We start from the raw sequence: 22,577 nt of genomic DNA, 5'->3' as shown, positions 1-22,577 counted from the left end.
TCACGAAGCTCTTGCTAACCAGCATTTCACCGCATTTTCAATATCTTTTTCTGATGAGTTTTTTAACCCATTGTTGGCTTGAATTCCAGCTGGAACAAAAAAAAAACATCAAAAAAACTCACCTGTCAATCCTATTTGTAATTGAAGTCCTGCAAACGCCCGTTTTTCCCTTCTCCCAGTCCAACAAAATTCTTTCCCCAATTCGTTTGTCATTATTCGTGAAAGGCATCTCTTCACACATTCATAAACACTAGTCCCACCAATTTTGGTGATAAATGTTGCCTACGACAATAAATTTAGGTCCTCATGCAATTACAAAAAATAATTTACTAAAAACTTACATATTTTTTAAATTCGATTTCGTTTTTTAAACAAGTTGATGACCAAGTACACTTAATTAATCAATTAAATAATCAAGAATTGTTAAACGAAAATGATGTTGAAATTGAGACGGTGTGTAATTCGGTTTTGTAACTTCAAAGTAGTTTTTGATTCGTTGTGGAGTATTCAATTTTCTTTGCTGTTTTGTTAAAGTTCTTCATCTTCACTTTCGTTCTCACTTTCGGAAAATGAAATTGGGATTTCAAAAGATTGTTGTTTTTGTCACACAGAAAGTGTGGTTAAAACAGTTAATTTGCATTTGACAACACTCCACCAAAACGCTTAGAGCGATTATAAATGACAAACATTCAGAGTTCATTCTTAGGGCCATGTTAAACGTTTTTCTCTTATGGGGAATCCCATAAAAATAATAAAAAAAATCGGTTCTTCCCAGAACGATTACACGTTTTTGAATCTCGCCCTCAAAATCGTCTTTAATTTCAAAGATAAAAATGTGTAATACTGCATTTACTTATGGTTGATCAAATTTCACAACGTAACGCAAAATTTGTGTTTACCACGGTTCGATTGGCGTCGCGACGCCTATGAAGTGTAGTAATTTCAATTTTTTTTTCAAAATAAATAAAAAAATATCTGTTTTTATCCAAAATCTAATGCAAATTGAGAGAAGAACCGCTGGTTCATCAAGTTACTTTTTAAAATTATGACGGACAGTGAGTGAGAAACTACACCAAATTTTCACAGGTCACTTGATTCATTTGTATGAAGGTCAATTTTGACGCGAACGTATTGCACTTTTTGGTCACTAGAAATTGTTAATTAACTTTGAAAAACCTGCAAAATAAGTGTCCACAGCATCTTTGACCTCCTCATTTGTTGAAAATCTTTGTCCACCTAGAAAGATTTTGAGTCGAGGGAGCAAGTGAAAGTCTGAGGGGGCCATATTTCTTAAAACGGTCTAAACATTCTTGCGAAATTTCATTCGGACACGTTTTTGATCAATTGTAAGTGCGGTTGGTTTAAATAATAATATTTATATTTACTAATTAAATACTAAAACCTTTGGATAACTAAAATGACAACGACCGGTAGTATCGTTTCTCGCTCGCCTAAAACCTTTTCTTTTTCTTCTCTAGGTGGCGTTCTCGTTGGCGGGGTTGTAAGGTCACTAGATCAAAATTTCCGTTTTATAAGGTACGGCCGATGATTTTCGGTGCGCAACTGAAGAGAGACAGAACAGATTCAGCTGACTGCAGAGCAAAAATATTATAAATGCTTATGGTCTTTGGCGAATTATCTTGTCCTTTTTCCAAAACAGGAGCAAAGCTTTCAGGAGCTGCGTGTCTTTTGGGTGTTACTGTTATTGCTGGTTGGATTTAAGAACTTCAATCGTTGAAGTAATTTTCTTATTTAGAGTATCTAATGTTTGAAGGCTGTTTCTTGCTTTCTTGTTCGTTTTTGTGATAACCTAGTTTGACATGGTTTTGCCTTTTCACTATTTTTTGTATGTATTTAGTAAACTCTTCGCTATTTTTTCCCACACATGCTTCTTAATTTTTCGACTAAATTAGTTGTCGTATTTTTTGACGAGGCTAATCAAGACGGGGGTATTTTCTTTTGTCCAAAGTTTAGTTTCACCTGGGGTTTTGTGTACGTTTGCATCATGTTCTCCTGGCGATGACAGTTGATTTGTGATTGCTGTAACGACAATTTCACCAAGAACGACTTTTGTTACAATCTAAAGCGAATCAAAGGTTAGATGACATTTGTAAGACAAGATGTTGACTTGATAAAACAGCATTTTTCCTTCAAATTTTGATTACATTTGCATTTACGTAAGTCGAGAAAAAATTTGACAGTGGTTTGACATTTGTCATTTGATTTAATTTCAATTAGTTTTCAATACACCATTGATTCTAGAGAGACACACGATACATTTTCTCTTATTTGCACCTCGTAATGTTACGTATTTTTATAAAAAAATGAGGTTATAGCAAAAACAAAATTTCACTCCGACATGACTTCTATGTTTGTCTCTCTCTTTCATGGCCTACCTTAAACAAAAATTTTGTTGCTCACATGTCTTTTTTCCTTGCCCTTGCCCTTGATTGACACTGAAAACTGGATCCAGTCAGTTTTCTTCCTCATGAGGACGATATTTCTGAAATATTTTTCTTACGTTTTGATGGTGCAGTGGTCAAGTTGTTCTCTTTCGACTTCTTGCGAAATATTTCCATCATAGCACTGTTGACATCGGGTAGATTTTTTAATGCGCACAAATGGCAGATAAAGATTCCATGGTAGGAAATAATTCTTCAATATCATAAGCTTCACATCCCAAGTTTGCAAATGCTTGTTGAAAAGTTCCGATCAAAATATCTAAAGGCCTTTTTGCCTTGTCTGTAAAAAGTTGGGTTGTAATCGCATCCCGTTAGCTGGTATATTTAAACTGAAATAACACAACTAAAAATGAACTCATTTCAAATTAATCAGTCTCAGACTCACAGGTAACACAAATGTAAAAAGAGCTCTTGTTAGTACAATTTAAATGTGCCAATTTTTTACAATTTCGGCATTGTAAGGTAAAGGTTTCTTCATCTGAACCTGAAGAAACATCTTTGATTACTTTCCTAGCTGGCTTTTTTCCTTGGTTTTGTTTTTCTGATGCACTAATGTTTTCTTCAGATTTTGGCTAAGGGTGCGCTTCAATTGAACTATTTTCTTTTTATTTTGTTCTTCAATTAATCGCTTTTCTGAGGAATCCGTCAATATTGCCGATTTCAATTTTCGTTTTCCCCCTTTTCTGGGTTTGGTCGCTTCTGTTTTAGGTAGTTACTGGGATGGGACCATCTCTAATAAAGTGATCTTTAAAATGCCTGTTTCGTCAATATTGTGTATATTTTGTGGCTCAAAGAATGACTTGTTTCTAGTTTATTATGGAGGTTTTCTCTGTTAAAATTCGTACGAAGAGGTTAACTAGGGTTGCGTCTTAGGAAAGCCACAGGCCAATCTTCACTTGCGTATTCAGTTTCGTTACATTTTTCTGGATAAGAAAGCTTTGCAAATTGAATTGCGTATATTCTTTGTGGGAAGACCAAAATATTTTACAAGAGTGCTAAACTGAAATTCCAAATAATAAAATACTATCATTTACAGTTCTGCATAAGGCAGCATCTATATGCTATTAAATATATGTGTAGGCTGGGTTTTTCCGTCTTTAGTTAACTTACAGTTTGAATTAACTAATAGTTATCTACCACATAAGTGTTTTTCCATTGTCGTTATAGTTGCTTAATATTTGATTAATACTATTAGTATAGTTCTTAGTTAACTTTCAATTTATTTTGACTAGTACATGAAATTCGAGTTAACTTGTAGTTGGCCGTTTTAATTTCTTGATACTAAGTTGTGACCAATCTGCGTCTTTACCTCTAGATTCGTACATTTTTACTTTCATTGGATCATTGGAGTCATTTCACTTGAACATGAAGCAGGCTGCATCATCGCATCTTCCATAGGACTATTCTGCACCGCCTCATTTCCACTCGATTCTAGTTCTTCAATTTGAGTGTCTGATTTTAAAACTCAACAACTTGTCATGAATGTCTGATAGAAGAAGTTTTGGTTTTCTAAGAATTTTATATTTTTCTTAATGTTGAACCAGAAAATTCTTCTGATCTTCTGTTAATTGTATCTAATTCAAAACTTACCGATTTCCTGAGCAGCATTAGCATCGGCATCAAAGACTAACTTATAGCTAATTTTAATTATTAGTTGCAAAACTATAAGTTAACTAAAAGTTGGAAAAACCCAGCCTAAATGTATTACTTTTTTGAGTCACATGCGTATTAATTTAACTCGTGGATTTTTTATAAATTGTTACCATAAAAAAAATTGACTTTGAACATGAAAAATGTACTTTTTTGTTTTTGGAAAACACTGCCGTTTCAAAAAATGGACATTTTTTTCGAATATTTGAAAGGAAAGTTGATTATCTAAGTGTTTGTTCACTTTTAAATTGATATTTATTGATTTGCAAGTTTATCATATTTTCACGTTGTAATTAAATATGTTTTTCTCCAAACGTCCCAAAAGTCACTATTTTTTAGTCGCTTTTAGACAGTAAAGCAGGCAATTTTGAAAATGAAAGCGCTCGTTGGCATGGAAACACTTTTGCTGCCTAGGCAGAAAAAGTACTCTTTGAAACCAATATTTTTTCACATTAAATGACAGCTACATGCATAGCCATCCATGTTTATAATTCAACTTGCGTTCACTCATTGTCGGTCGTGGAAGTGAATTTAACGTTTGGAGAAAAAGTAGCATTTGTTATTTGGCCGAAAAGTAGGCCTAAAAATTGACTAATAATTGACAACTGGAAGGTTAAATCTTCCAAATTTTCTTCAGTATCTTCAGTATTTTGAAAACACGAAACAATTGAGTTGACAGCTGTTGACAGTGGTTCAAGTTACGTCCAATATCGATCAAGGTCTCACAGCGGAATTCATCACAAAAATTATCTAAAGAACAGGAATAAATTGTAAAAATTGCAGAATTGTTAAACTGAACGACTCAGTACAATTTCAAATTATTAGCATTCATTTTAATAAAATTTCCAAAACGCATTAATGCCGGCAAATGGCGGAACTACAGACATCATTAATCGTCCGATTAGATTTTGTTTCAAACGCAACTCGATTACAAATTATTTTGCTCGCTGGATATAAGCGTTAATTGGTTGGTCAAATTTTTTTATTATTTGTCTTTTGTTACCTTAAAATAAGTAAAAAGGAACGTAAGTTTTTATTGAAAACAACTGTATGTAATAACTGCCATTTTTAAACTTGTGAAATTGAAAAACCTAGAATGAAATGAGTTTTTTCTTTTTCAGTTTTTGCTGGCGTTCCCTTTTACGGCTATTATCTTTGTGTGGAATGAGCATAATATGGCTAGGCGTGAGTTTATAAACATTTTCAATGCTTGGAGATTATTTAACGTATCCAGTGGAATATTCAGTCTTGTATTGTGTAATTTTGGAAAAAATTTTTTTTTGTCTGCTTAGTTAGGATAGGAAGTTTTTTAAAACGTTCGTCACCAAAACTAAGCTTGCAACAAAATTTACCAGTTGGGTGAGTGCAAATCGTTTTTATGTCAGTGACTACAAGATCTCCATTGGTTCTTCCTGGTCGAATTGATTTGTAGACCATTTTTTCACCAATGGCAAAATTTTTGAAGAAATTGTAGCTTATCATTTTAGATCTGTATGGCATTGACTTTAATCTTTTAGCCCTAGAAAGTACATCAAACTCACTTGGTCGATACACAGAATCACATTCTATCTGTATTGATTTTTTTTCTAAAATCTTTTGAATGATTAGCACATTTCTCGAGATACTTAGATGTAACAGTGCAATCAATGGACCATTTGTCGACTGTTCATCATGCTTATTCACTTTGTTTTATACAGGGTGTTTAGTAAGCAGAGCACCAAACTGTAACAGCAAAGTTATGAAGGTGGTAGTAATTGAAATCTCGAAGAATTTTACTGCAGCACTTCTTATTAGCAGTGGAAGGACGTAAAAGTAACCAATCACGTCACAGTTTGTGGAAAAACAATAAAAAGAAATTTTTCACGAAGACCTCTTTCTGTAAACCACCTGATTCTAAGAGTTGGTGCTTTACTTATCAAACACCCTGTATAACACAGAGCGACAATCATTTGGTCAATTATAAAACTCATGGTCTTTTCTTGTTTTTTTTTAATGTCAAGTTCATCAGCAAAAGTTGGCTCCGTTAATAATATGCTGTCTTTTATATTCATGACCAAATTCGCATTTATTAAGATGTAGCTTCGACTGGGAAGTAATAGTGGTTCAGTAGTATATAAAATGTTACTTCTGGACGTTTGAAGCGATAATATCAGAACAGAATCTTAGAAAAATTGCTGTTTTCAGAAAGTAAACAACCGCAAAAGACCTAAAATTCTTCAAAAATCACTAATTTTTATACAACTCAAAAGTTAGGATTTCGGCTCGGATTTCAACTTGCCATCAAAGGCTGTAATAAAGCCATAGCATTCGTAGTATCTTCAAAATTTAATCGGATTCTACCGATTTTGTCAAAATTTTAATGAAACTAAATGTAATTAATGACAAATCGGCAAAACGAGACGGAGCAGAAACATTTTCACTGTGAAGACGTTGAAAGAAGATCAGAGTAAAAAATCTCTTCGGCCTTTTCACCAGCTGGTCAGGATTTTAAAGGCTTGCTTATATACTTGTATTATAATATACTATTAAACAACTACTCTTAAAAGTTTTATTTTGTGGTCTGAATTTCAAGACATTTATTTAAGTAATTTGTCCTACTGAAAATTGTTTCCGTCATCTTCATTTAAGTCTGCTATGTTATGCTGAATACATAAGTTGTATAAAACAACACATGTATTTACAATATGACCAGCTTGTTGAGGAGAATAGTGTAAAACTCGATGTTTCAATAGACATTTGAACCTATTTTTTAGAACTCCAATACACCATTCAATAATGCTCCCTACATGTTTCTTAGCAGTGTTATAGTTATGTTCTGGAGTATTCGGAGCAGGTTCTTCATCCAGGGGGTTTCAAACACCAAGGTCGCAGATCATAACCACAATCTCATAAGAAAAAAAAAATATAAAAAAAATACGTACCTACCTAGTAGATAATAAGTACCACGTCTTCCGTTCATAAATTCTTCTCGTTACTAGCAGCACATTTGAATTATTCCAGATAAAAGAGTACCAAAGGGGGAAATTACTAGTTTTCAATCGTTCATTAATTTTGCCAAATTGCAACATTGTAGGTCGAAGGACACAAATTTTAGAAATATGAAAGATTAACACTTACTAAATCTTGAGCAGGCTCTCTCGCTTCGATAGTTAAGAGGTCCAAGTTTTTCGCTTTGGGCGCTTCTCCTCCGAACCTGAAAGATCGAGGCGTTTTTTGGCTCGATTTTCGGATAGAGGACCCTTTCCCCCAACTAATGGGCGAGGTTTCGAGTCTTTGGGCGCTTCGGGGGCCGTTTTCTCGATTTTTGAAAAACCTTCTGTCTTTCGACAATTGACGTTTCAACTTCATATTGGTGGCGCTGCTGTCATATGTTTACGTTTTCCACCGGTTTTCTGCTTGAACATGTTGTTATGTCATGTGCAACTGGTTTTGGGTATTCTCGACACTTTTCACGATCCGTTGCGCCTCTGGGCACTTTGCTCGCACACGTTTTCGCTCTTCAAAGGACACGATTTGCAAAAACAAAAACACGATTTTCTTTCAACGATTGACATTGACATTTCGATGGATGGACGTTGATGGCGCTGGTGTCGTGCTTCGGCCAATGAGCTTCCGCCACGTTCACGGGGTCGAAAACCCATCGCATTAAAAAAAAAATTCGAACCAGTGACAGTTGGCATTACTCAAATTTCGTCATAAGACAAACCTGAATGTGTTTTACGTGCTGCCTATGCAATTCAAACTCGAAACGACGTTTTTGTGATCTTCAGTATATAAATAAAACAAAAAAAGTTTAGTGGAAGTTTATATTTCTAAAATTGTTAATCACTATGGTTCTGGCGTTTCCTGCACCAGTAGCGACGGCAGCGGCGGCATTCTTCTTCCGCTGCCTCCATATTTTTTTTCTGAAAATTTTGAAACCAATTAATTCATTGCTAAATTTTAGACAGTCCACTCACTTTAGTGCATTACGGGAAACTCCTCGACATCCCTCCCCACCACATTCCGAACCTTCTCCTCCGTTCTTCTTTCCTTTCCAGCCTCTTCCACGTCCACCACGTTCACCACCATCACCTCCTCCTCTTCCACGTCCACCACGTTCACCACCTTCACCTCCTCCTCTTCCACGTTCACCACCATCACCTCCTCCTCTTCCACGTCCACCACGTCCACCACCATCACCTCCTCCTTTCCTTCCTCTCCTGCCGCTTTCACCGTCTGTTCCTCTTTGATCGTCGTTTCCTCTTCCGCCTCTTCTTCCATGTCTACTACCAAAATCACCTCTTTCACCACTATCACGTTCTTCACCAACATTATCTTTTCCACTATCACGTTCTTCATCATCACGTTCTTCACCATTACGTTCGCCACCCTCACGTTCTCCACCCTCACGTTCTCTACCCTCACGTTCTCCACCTCCGCCAGAGTAACCATCATAATCTTTAACTCTCATAAACTCTAGAAACCCTTTTGTGAGTAGAGAAATCTCTGGCGGCGGTGATGGGGTCTCTTCCATTATTATTTAATCGTCGAAGTCATTTGGATCACTGAATACATGAATTTCAGGTTTGTCCTTCCAATTAAAATTATACCACAAAAAATACTTACAGTTCTAATAAGTGTTCGCCCGATTGACTCTAAACATTTTTTAAATTATTATTACAAACATTAAATAAAAAACAAAAAAATGCTTAACATAACTCACCATTTTGTTTCCCACCTAAGACAAACTACGCAATTAAATAAAATGCTGCGCAGTTTAAGTTTTCTTAAACTTGCCCTGTCTTAACGACCCCATTAATATGGCAAATTTAAAATATTTAAAAAAGTTTCCGTTTTTACGTTACTCTACGTGTATTACACCTATATAGCGATTATTCTTCTCTAAAATTTGTAACTTTGGTAATTTTGGTGCTACAACTATGAAATTTGGGGAAATTACTAGTTTTCGATCGTTTATTAATTTTGCCATATTGTCGATCGAAGGACACAAATTTTAGAAATTTTTATTTTCAAGGCGAAGCTGAAATATGAATGATCCTTCCTCTAAATTTTGTAACCTTAGTAATTTTAGTGCTACATCTAAGAAATTTGGGGAAAGTTCTAGTTTTCAGTCGTTTATTAATTAGGATCATAATCGAACTTGGGAGTAACGGCTATTTCATTAATGAGGATACAACAGTGTTTCTCTTCCTCCGCCATTAATTTTGCTATTCTTATTGTGTATGCCTTCATCATGGTCTTACCGCTCCACTGAGAACCTCTTGCTGTTTTTCGCCTTAGGTATTGTTCTTGATTGGGATTTAAAAAAGGAGAAAGTCCTGCTTTAAGGCTTTTGTAAATTCTCAGTTCAGCTTTAAGTTCTTCGTTTTCTTTCTTTAATTTCAAGTTTTCTTCTCTTCTTTTCGTGTATTTACAATCAGTACTTGTACAATCCTTCGCTGACGTATTGAACATAGAGGAGAACTAATTGAGGTCAAACGGAAAGCTTTTGAAGGGCCAGGTTTGGGATAGTTGGAGCTGGGACTTATAAGTGTATGGAACTTACACACTGTTATAATGGGTTCATCTAGGAGGAAACTGGAATTAATTGTTGCAATCTTATGTTTACAAACAGCACTTATACAATCTTTCGATGAACTACTGACGTTTGAAGAAAATGCTTTTGAAGGTGGGTCTAGGACTTTCAATTCTATGGTACTTTGGCACTGTTAACACATAATTATCTGGGAGAAAATTGGAACTAATTGTTGCAATCGTGTCCTTACAATCAACACCTATACAATCTTCTGATGACCTGCTGAAGTTCAAAGGAAAATCGCAGGAGTTCAAAGGGAAAGCTCTTAAAAGATCAGATTTTTAGGATAGGTAGCGCACTTACGCACTCTTAAAATTGGATTATGCAGGAAAAATTCTAATGAATTATTTAGTTTATATTTGAAAATCCTTTATTTAGAAAGCCCGTACATTTACAGAAAGCACATAATAAGTAACCTATGTATACAAGTTCCAGAACACTCGCACTTCTTTATAATGGCAAATTCTGCATCAAAATGCCGATTGTGGTTGTTACAAGACACTTGAACACCTTTTGTGATCTTGTCTTATTGTTATGATTGGTGCTTTGCACTGCAGTTTTTTCTTCCTCTCTGAGGTTTGATCTCTATCCTGCCCACTTAAAGAAGCCGACACTTCCTTCATAACTTCTTGAGTATATTTCTATTGTCCTTGGTCGTTTGCTGCAGTTCAACATTTTTTTTCGAAGTCGTTCTTAACACCGTTTTTGTATATTCCTGTTCTCTTTTTACAGTTTCTATGGGGTGAGCAGAATAAAAAGCAGGCGTTTTATTGCCACAAGCTGTTACTTCTTTTCACATACCGTGTGAAATCGTATAAAAGGCGGGTGAAGATAGCAGATAGTAGTAGTAACTTCAACCTCGACACCCCTAGCGGATAAAAGAGAATCAAGAAAAGTCGTCAGAAATCTACATAAAATTGATCATTAATTTAAACAAACTGTAACTGTCTGCGTAATCTTAGCGCAGTGAAGTGGACAAACATGTCGTTGGCAAAAGTTTAGATAAGAGTACTTAAAGTTGCAATTTATTAGAATTAGAATTTTGGAAAAATGGTACCATTTGAAAGATTATGCTTTCCTATTTAAGAATGTCTTATTCATACCGTCGTGCACTCATTATTTAATAAGTTTTCTGGATTTTTAGTAAAACTTAAACAAAAAGCAAACATGCAGCATTTAAGTACATTTGATTAACCAAAGAATTTTTTCTTTTTAATAACGGGTGCTGCCACCATTAGCCCTAATAACCTCTTCCATACAGTTAGGCATGGGTCTGATCAGTAAAATAACTTTTTCTTGAGCGAGACGGTTCGACTCTTTTTCGATCGCAACTTTCAAACCATACAGTGACTGTGATGCAGGATTTCTGGCTCAAAACCCATTATTTAAATGATCCCATATTTGTTCAATCGGATTCATACTGATACTCCGTGCCGGCCACTCCAAATCCATAATTTCATCCCTATCAAAGTATTGTCTAATGATTCATTTTCTTCAATTTCGACTCTTTTTTTCATGTAACTATTTAAAATTTTCAGTTCTTCGAATATGTTGTCTAATGTAGAATTTGTTTTGCTTGAAATACCTACAAGTCTGTTTTTTAAAGTTTTTTTTTCCGCGCCGTTTTGTCAGATTTCTCTAAGACGTTGGTTGCTTGAGGCTCCGCCGAGACGTTGAATGCCTGAGGCTCCGCCTTTTTGCAACATAAATTCTACCGGTGGAGCAATGATGTTGAGATCACAGATATTCGTTCCTTCTATAAACACAATAACATTTTTCTTCTTAAAATTTATATAAGAGCTCATTTATACCGCTATTTACAACTTCATACGATTATGGCAAACAGTGGCATGAGCATCGATGAGTTGAAACGTCAGGTGGAATGGAAATCTTCGAGTGTGGCTAGTGGCTATATTGAAGAATTCACTTCAAAAAAAATAGTTGTCTCCAAACGCATTGCTGGTGTTCTGAACACATCGGTTGCTAAATCAACTTCATCAAGAGCTATGGACGTCCAACAGAAGAATGAAAATGAAAAAGCTTCTAGTAGTTATGAATTAGAAGCAACAAACAACAGTAACCAGCGGAGAGCTTTGAAGTTTCAAACAATAGTAATTGTAATTTTCATGTTTATTTATATTCTATACTAGAGCTCATCAAGTCCATTTAGTTTTTCTTATAAAAGGCTTCCTTTTTTCCAATGTTCTTCGCAAACATTGCGTCGTTGTCGTCGTTTTGAACACGTTGCCTCGTATTACTCTTATCTGTTATCTTAACTAAAGCAATAAATTATACCTCAATACTAGAAGGCTGCTCCTCCTCTGTTCCTCCAATGGTCTAATATTTAGAAAGCAGCTCAGTTAAGATCACTTTTTGGTAAAAATTTACGACTATGACACTTTTTTGATTTCAGTAATAACAATTATTTTTCAACAAAAAAGTCCAAAGTAACAGAATGTATCTACATATTTTTTAGGAGACTGGACTATTATTGTTAGAGAGAACAAGACTGGAGTAATGGAAAATTGTGGCGATTGAAATGTGGAAAGCAATAAAGGCTATAAACTAAGACTGTTGCTTCAAGCAAAAGAAGCAGAAACTAGATATGAGATTTAAACTGGGCTGTTCACTCTTCAAAATCAATTTGATACAAGACAGCAAAATTATTTTATTTAAAAAGAAATAAGATGGAGTGTTCCAGTTTTAAAATTTTTCGACATTGCGGTTTGTGGGTAAAATTATTCTTTCTAGATTTGGTTCAGCCGTCGTTGAAATAATTAATTTACATACTTCACTTCTATGTTCTTCGCACGAGAAAACTGGATTTATAATTAAGCACTGATAAAGATATTCACTTATGGACTGGCATGGCATGGTTTTTCATGTTGTAAATGTGGCAACATTTTGTCAATTATTTCAGCATTTTTTTAGATTCTTGCCACAAAAACATCATTCGGTTAAATTACACCGCCTCATGCAGGGAAATTAGTCGCAAAAGGGGCTCTGGAGTGGTTGTAGGCAGTAGAAGAGCTACGCAGTGATCGCAGTGGAGTCGATCTTCTTAATTATACAGGGTGGTGACAAAAAGGCGCCCATGAGTGGAAGTACCATGTCCTTGTCAGTTAAACCATTTTAGAAATCAAAGCAAAAGTAAATATAAAACAAAACATTGATATAAGCAAATATTATAAAGTAATTTCCTTTATAAAACGTCAAATGGAAGCATATGTTCCAAAAAAATCAAAGATCTTGGAATAGCATGAAATAGAAAAGTCAAAAAATTTTGTTGACTAAGGTATGTTCTTTTTTCATTATAACAAATACATAGGTATAAATATGCACATTTTTCAGGTGGCGTTAATAATTGGAGTAGCGGGAGTGTGCCGCAAAGACGAATTGTTACATTTGACAGTAGACAGTATTCAAGACCTTAAAACCAAATTACTCATAACAGTACAGAATCCACTATTGTGGATTATCAGAACTTGCCAATTTACCTACAGCTATACAGGAAGTATTCTGCCTTGCGTCCTAGACACACTCCTTATAATAGGTTCTTGATTTATTATTGCAAAAATAAATGTTCAACCTAGCCAGTAGGAATAAATACTCTTGGAAAAATTCCCCAGAAGATTGCGACCCCCACCAAATTTATGTACAGGTCATTGTTTTCGTCGATCTTCTGTTTCCATATTGTCCAATGCAGGGGCCGATTTTGCAACGATCAAGAGACATGGTGGGTGGAAATCGACTTCATCTATTGAAAATAAGACTAATGTTGCAAGAACAATATTGGGTGAAGGTGGCAGTAATATGAACACCAGTTTTAATACATCAGGGCCACAATTGCCAGTGGAAAACACGCGTATCAAAGAGGAAACCACAAAATCAGTCCTAAATGTATCTTCTTCTAACTTAGAAAATGTTGATAACATTGATACCAGCCATATGTGTACCTTGAATTCATAATATAATTGTAAACATTGTGAAATCCAAAGACAAATAATAGTATATTACGCAACGTGTGGGGTAAGAAGCCAATTACGCACGAGGGGAAAAATTGTGCGCGAGACGAAGCCGAGCGCTATAATTCCACGAGAGCGTAATTGATCTTACCCCCGAGTCGCGTACTATACTTTTTCTACGACTTGCTTTCCCGCAGCCGTGTAATTTTTTTCGATTATTATTGATAAATCACAACTAAAGTTGAATTTTACGTGATTTTTATTAAGACATTGGTAATTCAAACATTATAATAAGGAACAACTCAACAAGAACAAAGAACAATTTTCACAAATTAGAAGAGCTCAAAATCTACAAAATCACCAATTTTTATCAAGATTCAACGGCTGAATTGCAAGAAAACAGCAGAAATCTGCCCGAAATCATCAAAATTCTTAGAGAAATCCGCTTATTTCGATGCAAAACGACGATTTCTCGCTGATTTTCGCCGTTTTCTGGATTGAATTCGCAAAGAAGAGCTCAAAATCCACAAAATCACCAATTTTTATCAAGATTCAACGGCTGACTTGCAAGAAAACAGCAGAAATCTGCTGCTCCTTATTGCGGGCTTCCTGGACCTCTTCTGGCATCTATCCAATTGACATAATAGTTGATTCAATAGGTGTATCGCATAAAACTTGCATCAGCGGCGGCTGCGACATTTTTATTAGTAAACTTCTCATTAACTACCATGGCAATAATGCATATTATTCTGTTTTTTGAATATAAAAAGTCACATTTCTTGTGTATATTTTTCATCAGGTACATCAAACAATACTTAACAGATACTTACTTGCTTCCATGAAGAGTAAAAGCGAGCAAATGTTGTAACTTTAATACGTAAACGCGCTCATAAATTTGCTACTTTCATTACCAAATATGAGACTCAAATCGTTCCAAAAGCAAATTATGAACAATTCCAGTAGATTTTAAATAACATAATATGTAGTTTTTTCTTTCCGCCATATAAATTATTGTGGTTTAGGAATCTATTTGTTATTCGTGCAAACTTTTTGTTGTCCTACAAACCAGAAAATCGATAAAAGATTTAGTTTTGTACCCAAAAGGAAACCATTAATAGTGTCGCTGCCTGGAATTTAAAAAAAAACTTTTTTGGATTTCAGAAATGACTTTAGATTTTTATTAATATCTTTAAAATTACTGACCCTAGTGTTGAGTTTTATAGCTCGTTGGAAAGCTTATTTAATAGACTTTCTAAAACAGTATTGCACAATTTCATCTTTAAAAAGAAACTGAGTTATGCAGCATAACCTAAAAAAATATGTTTTCAATAAAATCTCTTAATTCTGGACCTCATGAATCAAGACGGACTTCAGTTTAAAATTAGAAGGCAATTTTACGTTGAAAAGGACTTTCTACTTCTCCAATTAACTAGTGTAATCACAAATTAAAGCAAAAAATAAGCCTTTTACAGGTTTCATGTCTTTTTTGCTTCTAAAACTTGATAGTAAGAAGGAAGCGCATTTTTTTTGCACGAATTTGATTACATTGGGTTTTAGTTAGCTTTATATTGGTGTATAATGCTAAAGCTTATTCCTTGCAAAATTTAGAAAGCACATCAATTTTTTGGCTTTTCATTGGCTGATGAAGCGAAGATAAAAGGTTTCCAATTTTTTTTTAATTTCGATATAAAATTCTTCTCAATACTTTCAACCAACGATGTTTCATAACCATTCGGAATATTAAACTTCCTGCGTAGATAATTTACCAAAACCACCTGTACTTCTTATATTTGCGGAAAGCAACTCTCCTGCTAATTCGCGGTTTCTAATTTTTATCATGATAGATCGGAAGCTGTAGCTTGAAATTATTTATTATTCTATTTTCCGTTTTATTATTTCCGTAATTTAATCTCCGTGGCTTAACTTAACAAATTATTTTATTTTCCTCTGAGTAGTTGTGTCAGGTCAGGTCAGGTCAGAGATTGGGAGATTTTGACAGTTGACATATAGGTTGGCAGCAAATTATGCTACAAAATTTTTGCGAAAGGCTCTGGCGCCCATAAACTCTTTCTTTTTTCTTGTTGGTTCAAGAAGGGTCGACCCCTGAGCCAAAACAACTTTTCGTTTCTTTTTTTTTATTACAACTACGGGAAACCGTGTGGCAAATAATAAAAAAATTTCAACACAGATCCTCATGTATTCTCTCAAATAATCCTGCAAAGTTAGAAATTGTATTATTTTTTTTGTAAACAAGAGTAAAACTATGAATAAGCAATTAACAAAAAGACCAACCTTCTGGGAAAGACAAAATTATTTTAAGGTCAAAATCGAAAAATTCATTTAAATGTAACTATAATTTTGAGTACCCTTTTTGGAAGGTTTTCTGGCTTGATTTCGCAAAGAAGAACTCGAAAATTAGAAAACCACCGGTTTTTATCAAGATTCAATGACTGAATCGCAAGAAAACAGCTCAAATCTGCGCGAAATCATCTAAATTCTTAGAGAAATCCGCTTATTTCGATGCAAAAGGACGATTTCTCGCCGATTTTCGCTATTTTCTAACTTGATTTCACAAAGAAGAGCTCGAAATCCACAAAATCACCAATTTTTATCAGGATTCAACGGCTAAATTGCAAGAAAACAGCAGAAATCTGCACGAAATCATCAAAATTCTTGGATAAATCCAATTATTTCGATGCTAAACGACGATTTCTCATTGGTGATTTATGATTTAAACGAAGTCCCAAACAATATTTTTACTTCAAAAATTTTGATTCACGTACCATTTTGTTGTTACGTCAATTTGAAAAATAGTAAAAAAAACTTGGAAAAGAGGTTGTTTTTTTAGATTAATTTGAAATATTAATGTATGTGTTTATGGTTGTAAGCATTCAAAATATATCAGAAAAAATTAAAATTTCAAAATTAAAATTTAAGAAAATGTGTGCACATTGCAACTTGTTTAGTCGCCAATTTTCATGCAAATTGTTGCACTTAGAAAAATCTGTTCTTTTATACGAATTTTGAATTAATTGTATTTGAGTAGTGTAAAGACTTTTATTTTGAAAACGAAAAGGTTTAATATTTGCATAGTAATTGTAATTTTCATGTTTATTTATATTATAAATAAAAGTTTGTCCTAACATTTCACTATTTCTTGATACCTAGACATCTTTAAAGCTTTAGTGTTTTAAAGACCTCTTTTTGCACGCTTTTGCGTGTTTTAATTTAGGATTATGATGCAGGTATAAAAAAATAGTTATTTGTGTACAAAGGCCAAAAAGTGTTTCTTTTTTGGCCGAGCCTTTTTTTAATGGCCGACGTCAGAAAGAAGGCGAGGGAAAATGGTACTTTTTGGCCGTGATACACCAGATTTTTTAGGCGACATCATTAAATTTACAAGACAATTAATTTGTATTTATGATTTATTGAATTGAATAATTGTAAATATTTTTATGTCTTATCGTTTGATTATTGGCTCCTTATAGCTCGGATTTGCGGTACGTTATTAGAGGTACAATTACGCCCTAGGGGATTAACCTCACAACAAACAGCGACTTGCTTTCTTTGCCCGCCAGATTCAAATTGCATTTAAACTTAATTATCATCAAACAGTCATATTCAAAAGGTACCTGAATAAATAAACTGGTTGTATTGTTTTGAGGCTGTAACACATTTATGCTTTGCAGTTCGCATGCTCCACTGTGCGCGCGTGTTGTTTTGAGGTTATGTCAAATGAGTTATCCATGTTGTGAACTTTTCGTATTCTTTATCGTATAAATCTTTAGATTTTGTTGGAAATAAACTTTCAGTGGCTTTTGTAACGTTTTCAACAATTTTAGATGGAATTTTACTTGTCATCTTGATACGCTTTCAATTGTTTTGTAAAGCGTTCTAAGATTAATTTCATTGACAGGACACTAGATTATTTTGATAACAGTAATAAAAATAATGCTAATAACATAGTTCCTTTTTTTAATTTTAATTACCATTTATGGTCCCCAACCGCAAGGATTAGTACTGCCCGGTCCTCTCATAATGTGGCCATAAAATTTACTAGGTGAATGTCAACTGGGTTTACAGTACATCAATCGAAAGAGCAGCTAAAAATCTATAAATGGGCCAAATCTGACGTCTACAAGTCAAATATTTTCGAAGTTAGAGGCAGAAAACGAAAAATTAAGATTTTTTACTAGTTTGAGTTAAAAAGGTATTTCTTAAAAAAAATGAAAATTTCAAAATCGAAATGAGGCTGGATTCTTGCTGTATTTGTTAAGTAGATGTCAGAATACATCAAATAAAAAGTTTTTATCAAGATCCAACGGTTACTTATGAAGAAATCGGCAGAGATGTGCATGAAATTCCCAAAACTCGTCGAAAAATTGCATAAATTTAAAGTCAATTTCTGCTTTACCATTTCCAATATTTTTCATTCGGGCTTGTGATTTTGGTAGTTATGATGCTAAGACAACGAAATTTGGAAAGATTACTAGTTTTGACTTGTTGACTGTTTATCCTAAAGAACAGTTTTTTTGAACAACAGGGACGGATTTTAAAAACTTTTATTTTCGAGACGGGTCAAAAATTTCCAATATATTTAAAGCAAATTTATAACTTTAGCAGTGTTAACGCAATGAAATTTGGAGAGATTTTTATCTTTAACTTAAGGGCAGGCAGTCAACTGTACCAAATTTCAATTTTTTTTAACAACAGGGACGGATTTTAGAAATGCTTATTTTCAAGGCGGGTCAAAAATTTCTGAAAACTTTTCCAAAAACGCGATTTTTTCTATAAAATTCTGTAATTTAACATAGTTGATTAACAAGTCAAAAGTTGTAAAGCCTGTAAATTGTACTCTTTGGAGACTAAAACTGTTACAAGTTACAAAATGTTATCAAAATGGCCAAAATTTTTGGTTCACCTAAAAATAAAAATTTTTAACAATCCGGTTTTTTGCTCTACAATTTTGTAATTTAGCATAGGTTAATTAACACGTCAGGAGTAGTAAAGCCTCCAAATTTTACTGTCTGGATACCAAAACTGCCAAAGTTACAAAATTTTCTCGAAGAGAGCAGACATTTTTGGTTCACCTAAAAATAAAAATTTCAAAAAACGCGGTTTTTCTTCTAAAATTTTGTAATTTGGCACAATTGATTCGCAAGTCAAAAGTAGGACACCCTCTAAATTTTACTGTCTGGAGACCAAAATTGCCAAAATTACAAAATGTTTGGCTCACTGAAAAAAAAAATTTAAAAACGCGATTTTTTTTCTCCAAAGACTTGGTACAGTTGATTAACAAGTCAAAAGTAGTATTGTAAACCCAGTTGATATACACCTAGTAAATTTTATGGCCACATTATGAGAGGACCGGGCAGTACTAATCCTTGCGGTTGGAGACCATAAAAATAGGCGCACGCCTATTCAACCGTCGGTCAATCCTTTTGTCGGCTGCAGTTTACAACACCCAGTTTTATTTCTAAGGGTGGTTTGACTTAAGCCATTTTTTTGGATTGATGGCGCCATCATATTGATGTAATATGCAAAACTGTGGGTAGAAGGCGCCATCATAGATAGGCCAAAAATGTTTGCGGCCTGAAAAGACTTATTTTTAGGCCGCTAAAAATATTTTTTGGCCTCATGAATTGTAAACGTCAAATTAACATTCAAATGACATCTTCAGAAACATTATATTTACAAGCGCCCTGGACGTTTACACCCGCCGTGCGGTAAAAATTGCCATCTTCAGATGCATTTGTAAATTAAAGCCTCTTTACCATAATAAAGGGTGATCACCAAAGTGGTATTCACCTAAATTATTATATCGTTAAGACAATATTTCTATTTTTAAAATCATATTAAAACATTTTTTATACAGCGCCATCTTATGTACTTTTTGTGCACCAACTACACAATTGACAGAATACAGAATCGACAGAGTTGACACATTTGACATTAGAGTTATTATTATGTTTATTAATTTGATTCGTTTTATAAAATAATCATGGAAAGGGAAGTTCCAATCAAAATAAAAAAGGTAAAGTAATGCATTCTTACAGTAATTTGATCCTTTTACCTTTCCCAACTCAATTTCAGGTTCAAAATCCGAATATTAGCTGAGATTAATGAATTTGTAGAAATTGCTTTGAATCATTCCATCCTGTCTCCTGTCTTCAGAAAAGTTTTTTTATACAAACACATTTCCATATTTACTAGAATGTATTCTTTTATTTATTGTATCCAAAATCATTATACATACAGTCGCGGACACAAAATCTTAGACGTCATTTTTCTGAAATTTCAAAAATTTAAGTGTAGTCATTGTCATTACTGACGATTGAAACATCAAAGTATTGACATGTTGTCAATTCAGAATTGTCATGACTGAAGCCGATAAAATTAGTATAGTTTCTTTAGTACAGAGTGGTGTGATCTACAGTCATGTCCTTACATTATTGGAAACTGCGAAATTTCTAACCATTTTGAAATAAAAAAATTAAAACTGTCAAATTTGACAGTGCAAAAAAGTAAAGTTACAAATTCTAAGTGGGGTTTGACATTGACGCCTAAGATTCTTTGTCCCCGCCACTACATACAATTAAGTAACAACTATACTATATTTCAGAATTATTGACATCTCGGTAGGCCATGTCTGTGTGAAACGCCTCTAACAATGTGAACGACTTTTAGCATTTTGGTTCTAAAACTGTCAATGTAACATTTTGAGGTTATGATGTAAATTACTTTTTTAAGGTAATTGATTGATATTTTAATCAGATTCTGAATCTACCATCATAACACAGATTTCTTCTGCTTCAGATTTCAGTTCTTCTTCAGAATCTGATGAATCAGATTCTAAGTTGACGTGACACACATTACATACACATAGGGATAAATATAAATCTAAAAACACTAAATACGCTTATATTAGAAGATTCTGCCAACATAAATTTGAATTTCCAAGGCACACTGAGATGTTATTAATTCTGAAATATAGTATACAAATATAGTACAAGTGCTTTGTTTATTGAAGCTGCAATTATTGAGGATATTAACATTAATCGTACAATTTTGAATATTAGAAAACAGACCTGGCGGATTTACTTCACTTGTGCTATTGTTTGTAGCACACTCAACTTGAATGCTTGAATCCTCTGCAGAAATAATGGAAGAACTAAAATGTATTTGAAGCGCTGGTCTCTTTGACGTTGAAGTCATCATATTAGCCTTGTTAACTTTTTAATGTGAGAAGATCTCCGCCTCGATTAGCTAATAAAGTAGCAGAACTTCTCCTGAAGCAATGTCCAGTGTACTGGCGAGGATTTGGCAATTTAGATGGGATGCTGCCAATATTGTTTATACCCACAGGCACAGCACAACACTTTTCTTTTTCATATTTAAGAAACAGACGGTCAGGATTTTTTGTAATTTTTAGTCGGATTTGTAAATATAGTTAGTTATAAGTTGCTAGGGACTTTTTTAGTGGAAAAGCGGAAAAGATAGGTCAAGTAGGTTATCCTGTCAAACATGTCAAAAAATAATATGTAATTCGGTTATTTTTCAAAAAAAAAATGTTTAGAACGTGTACTGATAAAGTCAGCATGAAGTTTCATCTTCACTTGAACTAAAATCTGCATCCTCTGCTAAATTGATACTAATTGGCGGAATGTCCTCATGGATGTGTTCCAATTTTCCACAATAAGTTCTTCACAGTGTCTAATGCTGTTCTGTCACATTTCTCCACTATACAAGCATATAGCTTCTGCCCACAAGTTTGCAGTGCTGTTTTGATAATTCGTTCTCATGTTAATATTTTCGTTGTAGTATTGTTTGCAAAATGCCCAGGCCATCTCTATGGGGTTATATTGGCAATGGTATGAAGGAAGTGTCAAAACATCAATACCATTTCTAAAACGAATTGTATCAATCTCATACTTTATAGGATGATTTCCCATAGTAGGTTCAATTAATTGCCATAGTTGCTGCAATAAATTGTTTGTCGTCTTAAATACTTCTGCATAGTGGTCTCATTGGAAGAACAATTTTTGAAAATTTCGCTGTTCATACTACTATTATAGTAATCTCTATCATTTGATTTAAAAAATAATCCACAACCTTCTAGAAATGACATTTGAATTTTAATTTTTGCGGTTGGAAGATTGTCATTGGTCAAGGTTTTGATACGGGAACCATGTTTATAAATCCATGTTTCGTCTAAATATATGAACTAAATATTCAGATTAATCGTCTTTATACTTTAGATACGATTTTAAAAATTTGAGTTTTAGTGCCTTGAAGTGCGGCCTTTCTATTGTAAGATATGGACACCCCGTACACCAAAACCACCTAATAGACATAATGTGAGGTCAATGAAATCGATGAACCGTCGTACGATCAGACGATGCAATTCAGCAATAGGAAATGCAACGTCTTGATTTGAGGGGGTTCATCGGCTTCTTGACCAATGGAACTTTGTAAGAAGAGAGTCAGTTGTTAGTTGGTGTTGAAGGTGGTTGTTGGTGTCGGGGGTTGTTGGTGTAGGAGGCTAGCGGCAGATTGACACGCGAATACCCCTCAAGAATGAAAGTAGGCTTAAGAGTAGAATAAACTAGTAGAGGAAACTAAGCGTCTGAATATATACCCCACTCCCTGATCATACATGGTGGAGGCGCCCTGTTACAATCCCGTAACATTGATTAAGAACGAATGAAACCGTTAAAAAATTTCAAGTAACACTTAAAAACTTAAGTTTGAAGGGAGAAGGATATTGCAAGACGTTTAGATAAACTTAGATTACAAACTCTAAAAGTCCTGTAGATGCACGACAAGTCAAATGAATCGTCTGTACTGGTAATCAAAGGTAAAACCGCGTTTGATGCGTCAGCAATTAAAAAATTCGCACTATCACTTACGCTTATACATATG

General features: G+C 34.2%; 1 protein-coding gene across 1 annotated transcript; it reads right to left on the bottom strand.

The window, feature by feature from the left end:
• On the bottom strand, positions 1-3,192 carry LOC148167687 (uncharacterized). The gene is made up of 4 exons (XM_088045165.1): positions 3,179-3,192; positions 3,058-3,145; positions 123-282; positions 1-89 (listed from the first exon to the last, which is right to left on the bottom strand). The coding sequence occupies exons 1-4, from the start codon at positions 3,190-3,192 to the stop codon at positions 1-3; spliced, it is 351 nt and encodes a 116-aa protein (XP_087901291.1).
• Between the last annotated feature and the right edge of the window lie 19,385 nt (positions 3,193-22,577).

This window comes from Gnatocerus cornutus, chromosome 9 (assembly GCF_029298725.1).
Source record: "Gnatocerus cornutus isolate USDA-ARS CGAHR chromosome 9, icGnaCorn1.1, whole genome shotgun sequence".
Taxonomy (NCBI): domain Eukaryota; kingdom Metazoa; phylum Arthropoda; class Insecta; order Coleoptera; family Tenebrionidae; genus Gnatocerus; species Gnatocerus cornutus.
The sequence above is the reverse complement of the archived record's forward strand: the minus strand, read 5'-3'. Positions and strand labels throughout refer to the sequence as shown.